The 13,008-nt window shown below is 41.5% G+C and overlaps 1 protein-coding gene across 1 annotated transcript in view; it reads left to right on the top strand.

The window, feature by feature from the left end:
• The window catches only part of F13A1 (coagulation factor XIII A chain), a 160,971-nt gene that overhangs the window by 95,058 nt on the left and 52,905 nt on the right, over window positions 1–13,008 (top strand). Inside the window, exon 8 of the mRNA XM_004432146.3 lies at window positions 1,394–1,532. Within this exon, the coding sequence (XP_004432203.1) occupies window positions 1,394–1,532 (139 nt within the window). The remainder of the gene's footprint in view (window positions 1–1,393; window positions 1,533–13,008) is intronic.

Raw genomic sequence — 13,008 nt, 5'->3', positions numbered from 1 at the left:
TGTGTCAGACTCCTAGAAGTGCTGGTCTCTGAAGTTCTAGATAGAAGCCTGACCTTCACAATGGGCTAATGGTTGGAGGTAGTCCCTCTCCCTCTTGGTTCCCAAACCAAGACTATGTAGAGGGTGCCTAATGGAGGCAGCCGCTCTTAAGAAATGACTCCAGGAAAAGAGAAAGGACCCTCTGCCTCCCCAGACCCTCCTACTGCCTACAATTTTACTATCCCAGTGTAATCCCTTTGGGCTTAAAACCACATAAAATAGTGAACACCTTCCATCTTTTTATGCCTTTTGTATAAAAGGGTCATCAGATCTATTCCTGAAAACAGGCTTTGATGGTAAGGTAGGAAAAGGCAGAAGTACAATGTGTGGAAGTCACGATGAGAATAGGGAAGAGGGAAGTTGGAGGGAAGGAGATACTGGTGTGCCGGTGTCAACCTTCACCTGTCTTAAGAGTTTGACGCACTCTGGAACCACTCTCAGGCTATGATATGTGAATTAGTGTTAAGGGAGAAATAGAAGTAGAGTGCCAGTTGTTTTATTGGTAAAACTGTGGCATGAATAGGGGCTGTAAATCAATAAAGGAAGATGAAAGTGAGAGGCAGGTGGTGGTTGCCATCATTGCTGTTGAGGGTGTTACAATTAAGTCATTTCATAAGAACAGTTGCATCTCTGCCAGGCTCAAGTCTGGACTTCCAAGGTTGTTCTATTGAAGGAGGTGGATAGCCTTTGGTTAAAAATGCTAAACTATTCTGAGAAAAAAAAAAGGCAAGCCAAGTCATTAATCTTAAAATTGTCAACTGAATTATTTTCAATGAGCCCTGATGTCTGGTGTCCTGGGAGCCAGGGAGGGCATTTGGATTAAGTTTAATCAATAGGTACATATGGTAAGAGATGCATCCAGGTAATTAATTTTCTAACAATTAAAATGAATCTGTGGTGTCACCCTCCACCAAGTGTCACAAGAGCAAATTCCAGCCAGGAGAGCAAACCCCACTGAGGACCTACTTTGTAAATTCCTAACTTCCTATTAGCTGGGCTTTTTAAATTTTATTTTCAGGAACATAGTCCCATTAGCAGGACTAAAATAATACCTCTTTGATAATTGTATGATTAGCAACTAAACAGTTGGAACCCTGTTGTTGGGATCCTCTTCCAGTTGGCTTCATGTGGCCCCAACTGTGGTTCTGAATGATCACACAGCAAGGTTTCTCTCCGCAGCCCCGAGGCCTGGCAATATCCCCATTCTTCAGGATGGACCACGTGAGGACAACATGTGCAAAGGGGTTTTTCACGTTGGTAAAGAAGAAAGTCTCTTATGAGAAGGGATTGTTCACTATGTACATATTACATTTTGGTGACGTGTTTAGTTGTGGTCCGTCCTCCTTTCCTACAGTTTTGCGATGCCTTGGGATACCAGCAAGAATCGTTACCAATTATTTCTCAGCCCATGATAACAATGCCAATTTGCAAACGGACATCTTCCTGGAAGAAGATGGGAACGTGAACTCCAAACTCACCAAGGATTCAGTGTGGTGAGTTTGATTTACAAGGGCATTTGCTGATATAAAATTAAAGTAACATTACACATTTACCACAAGGCAGACTCGGTCTAATGTTTCTTTCTCTTCTATTTTGAAGACTGTTCAATACCATAGGCAGGAACATCTGATTGTCAGAGACTGTTGTTAGCTAATGAATGAGAAATGTTACTGCACAGGCAGTTTGGGTTCCTAGTAATAAAGATTGATCATCCCATTAAGACAGCAACCACTGAAAAAGGCCATAGTTTTAGCAGCTAACGCCCATACTAGTTCCTCTTTACCTTAGTATACAAATATTACAGTGAATGGCAGAGGTATGGGAGCCATACATTCTCTACATCAATACTCTACGAGTAGTATAGCTGACATTTATTAAGCACTTACTGTGTACCAGTCTCTGTGTGTGCATGATCTGATCTAATTCTTCTAACAGTTTTATCAGGTGGGTGCTTAATAATATCTCCATTTACAAATGAGGAAACTGAGGCCCAGAGAGGTTAAAGTAATTTGCTCAAGATCATACACGTGGTAAGCCGAGAATAAAACCCAAGTGCATCTGACCCTAACCACAACTGTTTTTCGCCTTTGCAACACAGAATTGCTCCTTGAATATAAAGATGTGGCTCTCCTTGATTTGTGACCTCATCTTTCATTCAGAGATAGAAACGGGACTGAAGTTGAAATTGTTACCAAACACCAACCACATGGTTCTTTCACTGCCCCGAACAGCTGCGTCAAAGCTGGCTACAGGGAGTTTAAGACCCCAAAGAAATTTCCTTGTCCATGGGACCCACTCAGTCCAAAACAGTACTCTAAAAAAGAGGGAAAAATCCTGAGAGTCTAAATTTAAAGAAGATTTACAAAGGTCTGTATGGGGGGAAATTGCCAGGCGTTGAACTAGGTGGAATTTCCAAGCCAAAAATGTGTCCCCTACAGTTGTTCTTTATAAGTAATAAAGCTACAACATTGTCGGTTGTAAAAGCATCAAAATGGGGGTGGAGGAAGTTATGTGCTCGTCTTCAGAGAAATTAAAAGTTAGAAGTGCCTTGACTCCGTCGTGTTACAGGAATGGATCACAGTCGTCGGGGTGCTATTAACTCGCTGCTACCTGTAAACACTCATTTGAGAATGTTGAAAGAAGGAAATCGCTGAACTAGTAGCAAAGTGCTACTATGAATAAAAAATAGTGCAGTTCATCTGAAGGGAATGAGCTGAGCAATCGTGAGCGAGAGAGTACAGGCAAGACAGAACCTCACCTCGGTAAACTGAACAGCAACTTACAGCACCATTTAAGCCCTTGGAATTACAGCATAGCAGCCCTACATGTATATGGAATGACAAAAACAAACCAAAACAGCTGCCCCCAAAGCCTGTTGTGACAGTCAAAAACGGCAAAATGAGAATTATTTGGGATTCTGCACTGCGTACCTGCTACACACACGGGCGCGTGAACACAGACACACACACACACTCAATGCCTTTGTAGCCAACTGCAGTTCAAAATTATTCCTCCTTATTCCTTGATCCAAATGCCTCCCGCCATAAGTCCCCACAGGGCACCCCAACAAATAACTCCATGAAGCCCTAAACAAAACTGATGGAAAATTATGAAGCTGATAGATCTCGCTCTTGGTGACCCTTTCCACTTTCAGCTTCCTGCTCAGAATTCCTTTCCTTGTCCCGGTCACCCTTTACTCCTTCACTGCCTTCCCCAAATATCCCATCACCCTGGCACTAGGTTCCTGCTCTGGGACCTCACCCATCCTCCACAGTCAGACCACTGCCCTAGGCTCCTCTTCCATCGCCTTGCTTGGAGCATAATAGGTTTTCAATATACGATGACTGACCTTCTGACTAACTGAATTGCTGATGTTAATCCAACTCGGGACTCACCAGACCGTGGAGCACAAGGACTAGAGGGCTCAGTCATGTCTGGGTCCAAGGCTTGGCTCTGCTACTGACCAGATATGTGACCTTGGGCAAGGCACAACCTCTCTGTGCCTCTTTTCCTCTAACGTGGAGACGATAAAATTTCCTCCTTCACTCAGCACAGGACTGAGCATAACAGGTGCCTAATGAATGTTAGCTGTTATTATTGCCTTCATTATTAGTTACACAGCTGGAATTTCTTGGAGGCAATATGTTGCCATCAACCTAAGCACAACGAAGCAGTCAGAAAAAGAGGGGTGCCCAGTGTCCTAAGATGACTATGCTATTTCTGTCACGGGGTATTTTTAAAACAAAAGCAGAAACTTGTGCCTCTCTAGTGCAAATACGAATGGACCCTAGAAGATATAGATGTTCCTGAAAACCAAAAGTATTTCTAAGACCTTCCCTGATTGAGGAGGCCAGTGGGGGCTGTTGCTGGACACATCCACCAGTACATAGTCACCACAGCCACGTGCCCATGCCAAGCTCTGGCTTGGGCAGTTACTTGCTGTGTGACCTTGAGAAAATGGCTTCACCTCTCTGAGCTTCTTTTGTCATCAGTAGAATGACGGTAGTCTTAGTACTTAGTTTCCTGATGGGGTAGGCGAGATAGTTAAATGAGGTAATCCAGGTAAAGCACTTACCATAGTGCTAGGCCCAGAGAGAGTGCTCAATAAGTGTCTGCTAATTAGATTAGTAATGGCCGCTGGTAAGAAGTGGGGCTGCCGGAGCGGCAGGCTTGGTGAGTAAGGGAGGGGGCGGGGGGCAGAAGGCTGACAGAGGCTGAGGTGAGGGCAGGGAGGATCTGGGGGGCATCGGCTGACCACTGGGAGGCCAGGGCAGCGGGGCTGGTAACAGTGGTCTAAGGAATTTCCTAGCAAGGGTCTCAGGAGAATTGGCCTCCCCGAAGCCCCCAGACGCACTTCCCTCCACAGGCTCCAGCCACACAAACTCGCCCCAACTCCCTCCGGGCTTATACACAGCTCCTGCCCTCCTTGCCCTGGCCCTCTCCGCTCTCTCTAAGGGAAGCCCTGAGAATGATCTCCTGGTTTCTCTCTCTTGTGCCTGCACCGTCTCTTCAACACTGAGGTCCTGGTGCTACACCGTCTGTAGTGAATTAATTTGTCCACTTGGGTCTCAATGACCCAGGGCATCCTCTTCATGGCTCAGCCAGGCCCCACGTGCCCAAAGCGGAAATGAGCCCGTAGGGAGGGTCCAGAGGGAGAGCACGCGGGTGCACCAGAGGGTTTGTGATGCTCAGTGCACTCCACAGCCAGGAGAGGCGAGGTCTGGACTTGACCCACGCCCTGCATCTTCTCCCTGTACCACCATGGACATCAGGCACTGATGCTTCCCAGTTGCCACCGTGGGTCCCCGCACAGTGGATTTCCCTTCTGAGAGCGCCTCTCCTCACCAGGGGCAGCAATTTTGCACAGAGTGGACATACTGTTGATGCCGACAGAGGGAAGAATCGGCTTCTTAGTGGTTCAGGAAAGGGAGGGGCTGAGGAAGAACGTAGAAGGGCACAGCTGAGCAGAGTAATTGGACCTCAGGGTAGCAAATGAAATTCCGAGTGGACCAACACAAGGTAACATAGCCTGGAAGGAGCAATTTAAGCCGCCTGTCCGCAGTGTGCTGATGGGTTTTGAATTATGTGTAACCTCTGGGGAAGACATCTATGAATCACTGTGGGCAGTTTGATGAAGACGCTCGCGCGGTGTTTTGCTGCAGTCCAGACAGTGAATAGGAACCTGAGGGCTCACTGTGGAGCGAGAGTGCGGGCTCACTCCGATGGGCAGGGGTAAAGTGGAGTTGTGGCCTCACCTCGAAAGAGTTCAGTTTGGTCACCTCATTATACGACAATCACAGTGGCAATAGAAACAATTTTAAAAGAAATAAATGGTGGCACTTATTATGGTCATGAAAGGTATTTCAGCGAAAGACTTCTCTCCTAAATGAAAGCGCTATCCGGTATCCTCTGGGTGGAGGGGACGTAGACTTGATGATTCTGGGTGAAAGAACTGTGCCCACCTCCTGACTTGCTCCCACCAGACTGCAACCCCCATGGGAGGAGCAATGTCTGATCTATTTTATTTTTGTTTTGCCAGCATGTAACGGGGTGCAGGGCATAGAGCAAGGACTTGATAAATGGAATTGATTGGAAAAATTTATAAATGTTCATTTAACTGAATAAACATCATTTAACTCATTCAACACTATCGTGCACTGATATGTCCAAATACCAGATGCTAAGGATTCAGAGAGAAATTAATTAGGGTCACTGCCCTTGAGGAGTGCCATCCAGTGTCTGGGGGTGAGACAACCATGTATAAGGTGGGCTGTAATGTGAGCCAGGAGTGGAGGAGACAAGGGAAAGGGGCTTTCATCCTAACCCCAGGGAAGCAAGGAGAAGGGCTGTTCACCTGGGAAGTGGCCATGGACTCAAAGTCATTATCCCCTGCAATCTTCCGTCTGTGCTATTCAAAGACATAGTACCCAGGAAATGACCTTGGCCCACAGATGAAACCTAGCGGTATGTCTGTAAAAGTCTAAGGGGCTGGGATGAGACAACCAGAGATCAATCTGCTTGGAGGACCAGGCAGGAAGGAATGGAATTTCATGCAGAGTTATCCTATATTATTATGACTACAGTTGTTGAATATTAAAACTCACTCTAACTTGCATGATCCAGCCCCTGGCCACTCCTTCCTGTACAACATCAAGAACACCTGGCTCTTTGCCTGCCTTCCTAAAGGGGCTAATGCCCCCAGGCTGTGCATTCACAAGGAGCAGGTGGAGTTAATACTGTTTGGGGTGAGGACAGGCTGCTACTACCCATCTATCACCATCCTTCCTATTTCTCTACCCTCTAGGTGCTATCCAATCCCAGGTCCTGCCTCCTTTAAGACAAACCCAACTCTCACTCGCTTAGTTTTAGAGGATCCAATAGCCAACAGTGTCCCAAATTCCCTCTTGGAGCCAACAGCTTCCTGGACCCTGTGACTCCTTTTTGTCCAGCTTCTAAGCCCCTCCCTCGTGCACACCTTTCCATCCTGCTCACGCTCCCAGAGGAAGTCGTTCATCTCAAGACAGTGGAGTTCCAAGCAGGGTGCTGTTCACGCCCTGGGGATGTGAAGAGAAGGGGCTGAGCACATGTTTGGACACCAAGGCCCATAAGCTGACCCATCTGCTTCTCCAAGTCCAGCTGATTGGCCAACTGGCAGATGTAGAAAACAGCCTAACTCAGAGTTTTAAGCATCTTATCTGATATTAAAGATAATTGTAAAAACAGTGAGTGCTGAAACAATTAGCAAGAGTATTTATTTCCTTTATTGCCTTTTCATTTGAAATTAAATAGGTTTGATTAAACTGGCTTTTTCAATTTAATTTTTTAAAATAATTGTGAACTAGCAAATTTTTATTTATCAGTTTCAGCTCAAAGTTGCAACGATCTGAGAATTAGTGATCCAAGCGGAAAGAAATCACAGTTTTATTTTGTTTTTCTCAGGGCATCATGGAAAAACACCAAATCAAGTCAAACTTCCTGTAATTTTTTCCCTCCCTCTCTCTCTCCACGGTGCAAGGCAATGTGATTAGATCTGCCACTAATTAGCTGGGTGACTTTGGGCAAGTTGCTTGATTTTGCTGAGCCTTAATTTTCTCCTATGTAAATGTATGAATTTGGCCTTAATGAGCTATAGGGTCATTTCCAGCTCCAAAATTATTTTTTTAAATAAATTTCACTGTTCTTCCAGCCAGGTCTTTGCTCCCATATTCAGCAGGTTCTGCCGCTTGCTCTGTATGGAAACCTTCTCAGCTGCACAGGGCCAGGCTGTGATCTGCTCACTCACATATAGGTGCTGCTTTGCAAGTTGGCTTCTCATCAGCTCCCCAGGAAGAAAAGAAACAGAAATCAAACACGCCACAGAAAATCTCTGTAATTGTTTGGCAGGCTTCAGTGCATCTGATTCTTTAAAAAAAAAAAAAAAAAAAAAAAAATCCCAGCTGCCTTCAATACTTTTTGGAAAGGGTCGAGTTGTTATTGTTTTGTTTTGTTTTTTTCACTCTAAATGCAAAAAATCTCTGTGCTGCAATGAGTAGTATTGAATCTATAAACAAAGCTCTTTCAAAGCAAGTTTTAGAGCAGAAATTAAGCAGATTCCACACCTGGGAGTCAGCCCTGAGTGTACAGAGCCACCAATCCTAACTCTCATCACAGTCTCTGCACTTCACATGGAGGTTTGCACATTGTAGGTGAAGTTTTGAAGTTTAGACTAACCCACCCTGTACAATGTTTTGGATGCTCAGTGTTCCAAATAGTTGGACTTTCATATGGTTCTATTCTAAATTTTAATCACTGCATGTGAAAAAAAGAATTATCCAAAAGTGAATTCCAAGTAAAAAAGTAGAAGAAAATTTCTGAATATAGATCAAATTGCTTAAAGATGCTTAAGGGTTTGTAAAATTATCCTGTGATGCATCCAAATTACCAATTCTGAACAGCTACCAAAGATATTTATTTTCAAATAGATTATCTTGTTAACCAAATTACTGTCAGCAAAATTATTTTTGAGCAAATCACCTGGAGCTAGATCATGAGAGCTGTCTTTAGAGAACTAAGAATATACACCATGAATCTACACTAGAGTCTGGAAGAAGGATTGAGATAGCTATTTGCCACCTTCAAAGAATCAAAATAGCTCATGCTTATGGAATAGTTGCTTTGTGCCAGCTCCTGACCTAAGTGGATGACATAGACTATTTACTCCTTTAAACAACCTGTTAAGGTAATTACTATTATTGTCCTCATTTATAGATGAAGAAACTGAGGCCCGGTAACTGAACCAGTCACCAGCGAGTAAGTGGCAGAGCCTGGATTACAAACCCAAGGGGGCTGACCCTAGGGCCCACTCTTTTTTAATAACAGATTTATTGAAATATAATTCACATACCAGTAATTATAAAATTGTGTTGATGGACTTACAATGTAGAAAGATGTAATCTGTTTACAATAACAGCACCAAGAGCAGGGAAAATGAAGCAAAATTTTTGTATGCTATTGAAATTAAGTTGGTATTAATCTGAACTAGATTGTTTTAAGTTATGATGTTGATTATAATCCCCAGGGAAACCACTAAGGAAAAAACTGAAAAATATATAGTAAAAAGAAACAGGAAAAGAATTAAAAAGGTATACTAGAAAATATCTATTTACACAAAATAAGGAAGTAAAGGAGGAATCGAGGAAGAAAAGAGAAGTAATACACATAGAAAGGAAATAGCAAAATGGCAGATGTAAATCTACTTATCAGTAATTGCTTTGAATGTTAATGGATCAAACATTAAGATTTGTTTTATGGCCTAACATATGGTCTATTCTAAAGAGTGTTCCATTTGCACTTGAGAATAGTGTGTATTTTGCTGTCATTGGGTGAGGTGTTCTATAGATTTCCATTAGGTCTAGTTGGTTTATTACGTTATTCTAATCTTCTGTTTCCTTGTGAATCTTCTACTTGTTTGCTCTATCCATTTTGAAGTCTCCAACTTCTATTTGTTGAACTATTTTTGTTTTGTTTGTTTTTATTGAGGTATAATTGACATATTAGTTTCAGGTGTACAACATAATGATTCAATAATTGTGTATATTGCAAAATGATCATCACAGTAAGTCTAGTTATCGTCTGTCGCTACACATAGTTACAAAATTTGTGTAGTGTGTGATGAGGACTTTTAAGATAAACTTTCTTAGCAACTTTCAAATATGCAATATGTATTACTAACCATAGTCATCATGTTGTATATTACATCCCTATGACTTATTTATTTTATAATTGGAATTTTGTACCTTTTGATCCACTTCACCCATTTCTTTCTCCCCCCATCCCCTGCCTCTGGTTGAATTGTTAAATTGTCTATTTCTTCCTTCAATTCTGTCAGATTTGCCTTCATGTATTTTGAGGCTCTGTTATTAGATCAGATATGTTAATGATTGCTATGTCTTCCTGACAGAATTACCCTCTTATCATTATAAAATGTTCTTCTTTGTCTCCAGTAACAATATTTGTCATAATGTCTATTTTGTCTGATATAAATATAGCCACTCCAGCTATCTTTTGGTTGCTATTTGCATGGTATATGTTTTTACTTTCAACCTATTTGTGTTTTTGAATATAAACCATGTCTCTTGTATACAGCATTTAGTTGAATCATGTTGTTATCCATCTTGCCTTTTTTTTTTTTTTTTTTTGTGAGGAGATCAGCCCTGTGCTAACATCCGCCAATCCTCCTCTTTTTTTGCTGAGGAAGACGGCCCTGGGCTAACATCTGTGCCCATCTTCCTCCACTTTATATGGGATGCCGCCACAGCATGGCTTGCCAAGCAGTGCGTCGGTGCGCGCCCGGGATCCGAACCAGCGAACCCCGGACCGCCGCAGCGGAGCGCGTGCACTTAACCGCTTGCGCCACCGGGCTGGCCCCTCCATCTTGCCTTTTGATTGGAGTATTTAGTCTATTCATGTTTAATGTAGTTACTCATAAGTAGGATTTACATTTGTTATTTTGCTGTTCCTTTCTATATGTATTATGTCTTTTTTCTTCCTCTATTCCTCCTTTTCTTCATTATTTTGTGTGAAATAGGTATTTTCTAGTATACCATTTTAATTCTTTTCCTGTTTCTTTTTACTATATATTTTTCAGTTTTTTCATTAGTGGTTTCCCTGGGGATTACAATTAACATCATAACTTAAAAGAGTCTAGTTCAGATTAATACCAACTTAATTTCAATAGCATACAAAAACTTTGTTCCATTCCCCCTGCGTTTTGTGCTGTTATTGTAATATAGTTTACATCTTTCTACATTATAAGCCCATCAACACAATTTTATAATTAATGCTTTATGAAGTTGTCTTTAAAATCAGAGGAGAGAAGAATTATGAATAAATATACATTTATACTGTCTTTCCTATTTCTCTATATAGTTATCTTTTTTTTTTTTTTTAATTTTTTATTTATTTATTTTTCCCCTAAAGCCCCAGGCGATAGTTGTGTGTCATAGTTGCACATTCTTCTAGTTGCTGTATGTGGGACGCGGCCTCAGCATGGCCGGAGAAGCAGTGCGTCTGTGCGCGCCCGGGATCCGAACCCGGACCGCCTGCATCGGAGCGCACGCACTTAACCGCTAAGCCACGGGGCCTGCCCTATATAGTTATCTTTACCTTCTTTTTTGAAGGACAGTTTTGCTAGATATATAATTCTTGGTTAACAATTTTTCTTTCAGCAATTTGAATACATCATCATACTGGCTTTTAGCTTCTGTGGTTTCTGATGAGAAGTCAGTTTTAATCCTATTGTTGAGCCTCGTACATGATGAATCACTTTTCTCCTGCTATTTTCAAGATTTTTTTCTTTGTCTTCAGCTTTTCACAGTTTGTCTATGAGGCATTTAGGTGTACATCTCTTTGAGTTTATCCTATTTGGGGTTTTTTTAACTTCTCATATGTGTATATTAATGTCTGTCACCAAATTTGAAAATTTTTCAGCTATTAATTCTTCAAATATTCTTTCTATCCTTTTCTCTCTTTTCTTTCCTTCAGGGAGTCCCATTACGAGTATGTTGGTGCACTTTATGGTATCCCACATGTCTCTGGGACTCTGTTCATTTTTCTTCGTATTTTTTCTTCTGTTATTCAGACTGGATCATTTCAACTGAAATCTCCAAATTCACTGATTCTTTCTTCTCTCTGCCTGCTCCAATATGCTTTTGAAACTCGCTAGTGAATTTTTGAAATTTTTATCCAGTTATTGCACTTTTCAGCTCCAGAATTTCTGCTTGATTCCTTTTCATATTTTCTTTGTTTTCACTGACATTCTCTATTTGGTTAGAGATCACTCTTATGGTTTCCTTTAGTTCTTTGAACATGTTTATAATACCTGATTTAAAATCTTGGTCTAGTAAGCCCAATGTCTTGGCTTCCTTAGTGACAGTTTCTCTTGACTGCTTTTTTTTCTGTGTATGGGCCATACTTTTCTGTTTCTTTGTATGTCTTGTAATTTTTGTTAAAAACTGAACATCTTAAATAATATAACATGGTAACTCTGTAAATCAGATTTCCTGCTCCTTAGAGTCTGTTGTTGGTATTTGGTGGTGTTGTAGCTGCTGTTTGTTTGTTTAGTGACTTTCTTGGACTAATTCTATAAAGTCTGTATTCTTTATTATGTGTGGCCACTGAAGTCTCTGCTGGTTAGCTTAGTGGTCAGCTAAGAATTGGACAGAGATTTCCTTAAATACCTTGAATGAGCAAATCCTCAGCCTTACCAAGGAGCTCTGTGTGTGTGTTGAGGCTATGTCCTCAATGCTCCAGCAGGAAGTTTACAATTCTGCTGTAACCTTCACTTTCTGTTTTCACAGAGCCTCAAGGTCAACCAGAAGTAACAGATTAGGACCTTCTTGGGGCTTTCCTGGGCATGTTTACAGCCCTGTACATGTGTGTGGCCATCTAAACTCTCAGGAGTATGTAAGACTTGTTCAAAGCCCCCTATGGACATCTCAGGCCCTAGGTTTTCCTTTTAAGTTTTTTGGGGCAGCCTTTTATTATCTTCAACACGTATCACCCCTTCAGGCAGCTGTGATGTTAAACAGGTGCTTCTAATTGTATTTGAAAAACATCCTATGGATAGGGCTATTGGCATGGATTGAGCTCTGAATCAGATCAAATAAAAATAAGCCCCAAGAATGGAGCTTTTCAGAGAGCTGCCAGACAGGTTAAATAGTGATAATTCTTTGGAGATGTGGCTTTTAGAGAGTTCTAAACACGTTTTCTCCCCTTCCTTGATTGCTAGGCTGCAAGTTTTTATAGTTGTGAGACTATTGGCTTTCAAGACTACCATAGAGCTATGGAGAGGGAGTGTGGGAATAAGGCAAATTAAAATGCCACAAAGCTCACCATTCTTACTGAGATGCATTTGTTCTTGTTGAATAAATCCTCCTCAGATTGTTGCAAGTCTTTGGCTCATTTCCAGAGTTATGGAAAAGTTGGCTTTGATCACGTTTGCTAGTATTCTCACTGTTTATATGGGGGAACAGGTTTTTAGAGGTAGTTACCTTGCCATTCTGGAAGTGTTTCCCCAGAACACACTCTTAACCATTGTAAAAGTGGTTCCAAATTGGGGGTCTACCACATCCCTTGAGGGTTTTACGTTTTGTAGAAATATTTCGGTATCTAGTATTATCTTCCTGACATATATCTGTTGAAATACATATTATTTTAGGTATATCCTTTTATTTCTCCATTTCTTCTATACATGATAGGACATTATATTGATCTTTTAGAAATTATGTGTGTAGAAAGCTATCTATGGATTTCATTTCAGTATAATAAAGGGCTGTTACAAAATATTTGTTTTAAAACTAGGAAGGGGCGTTGTTTTTTGAAGGTTGAAAATCACTGCACTAGACTCTCCTCCCATTCCTATCATACACATACCCTAGTCCTGAGGCTAGAATATCTCCAAAGAGTGCTTTCAGTCCTATTCTACTTTAG

The sequence above is a fragment of the Ceratotherium simum genome, chromosome 13, assembly GCF_057802395.1.
Source record: "Ceratotherium simum simum isolate JZ-2026a chromosome 13, ASM5780239v1, whole genome shotgun sequence".
Lineage (NCBI taxonomy): Eukaryota > Metazoa > Chordata > Mammalia > Perissodactyla > Rhinocerotidae > Ceratotherium > Ceratotherium simum.
Note: the sequence above shows the minus strand (reverse complement) of the source record. Positions and strands in the feature narration are given on the sequence as shown.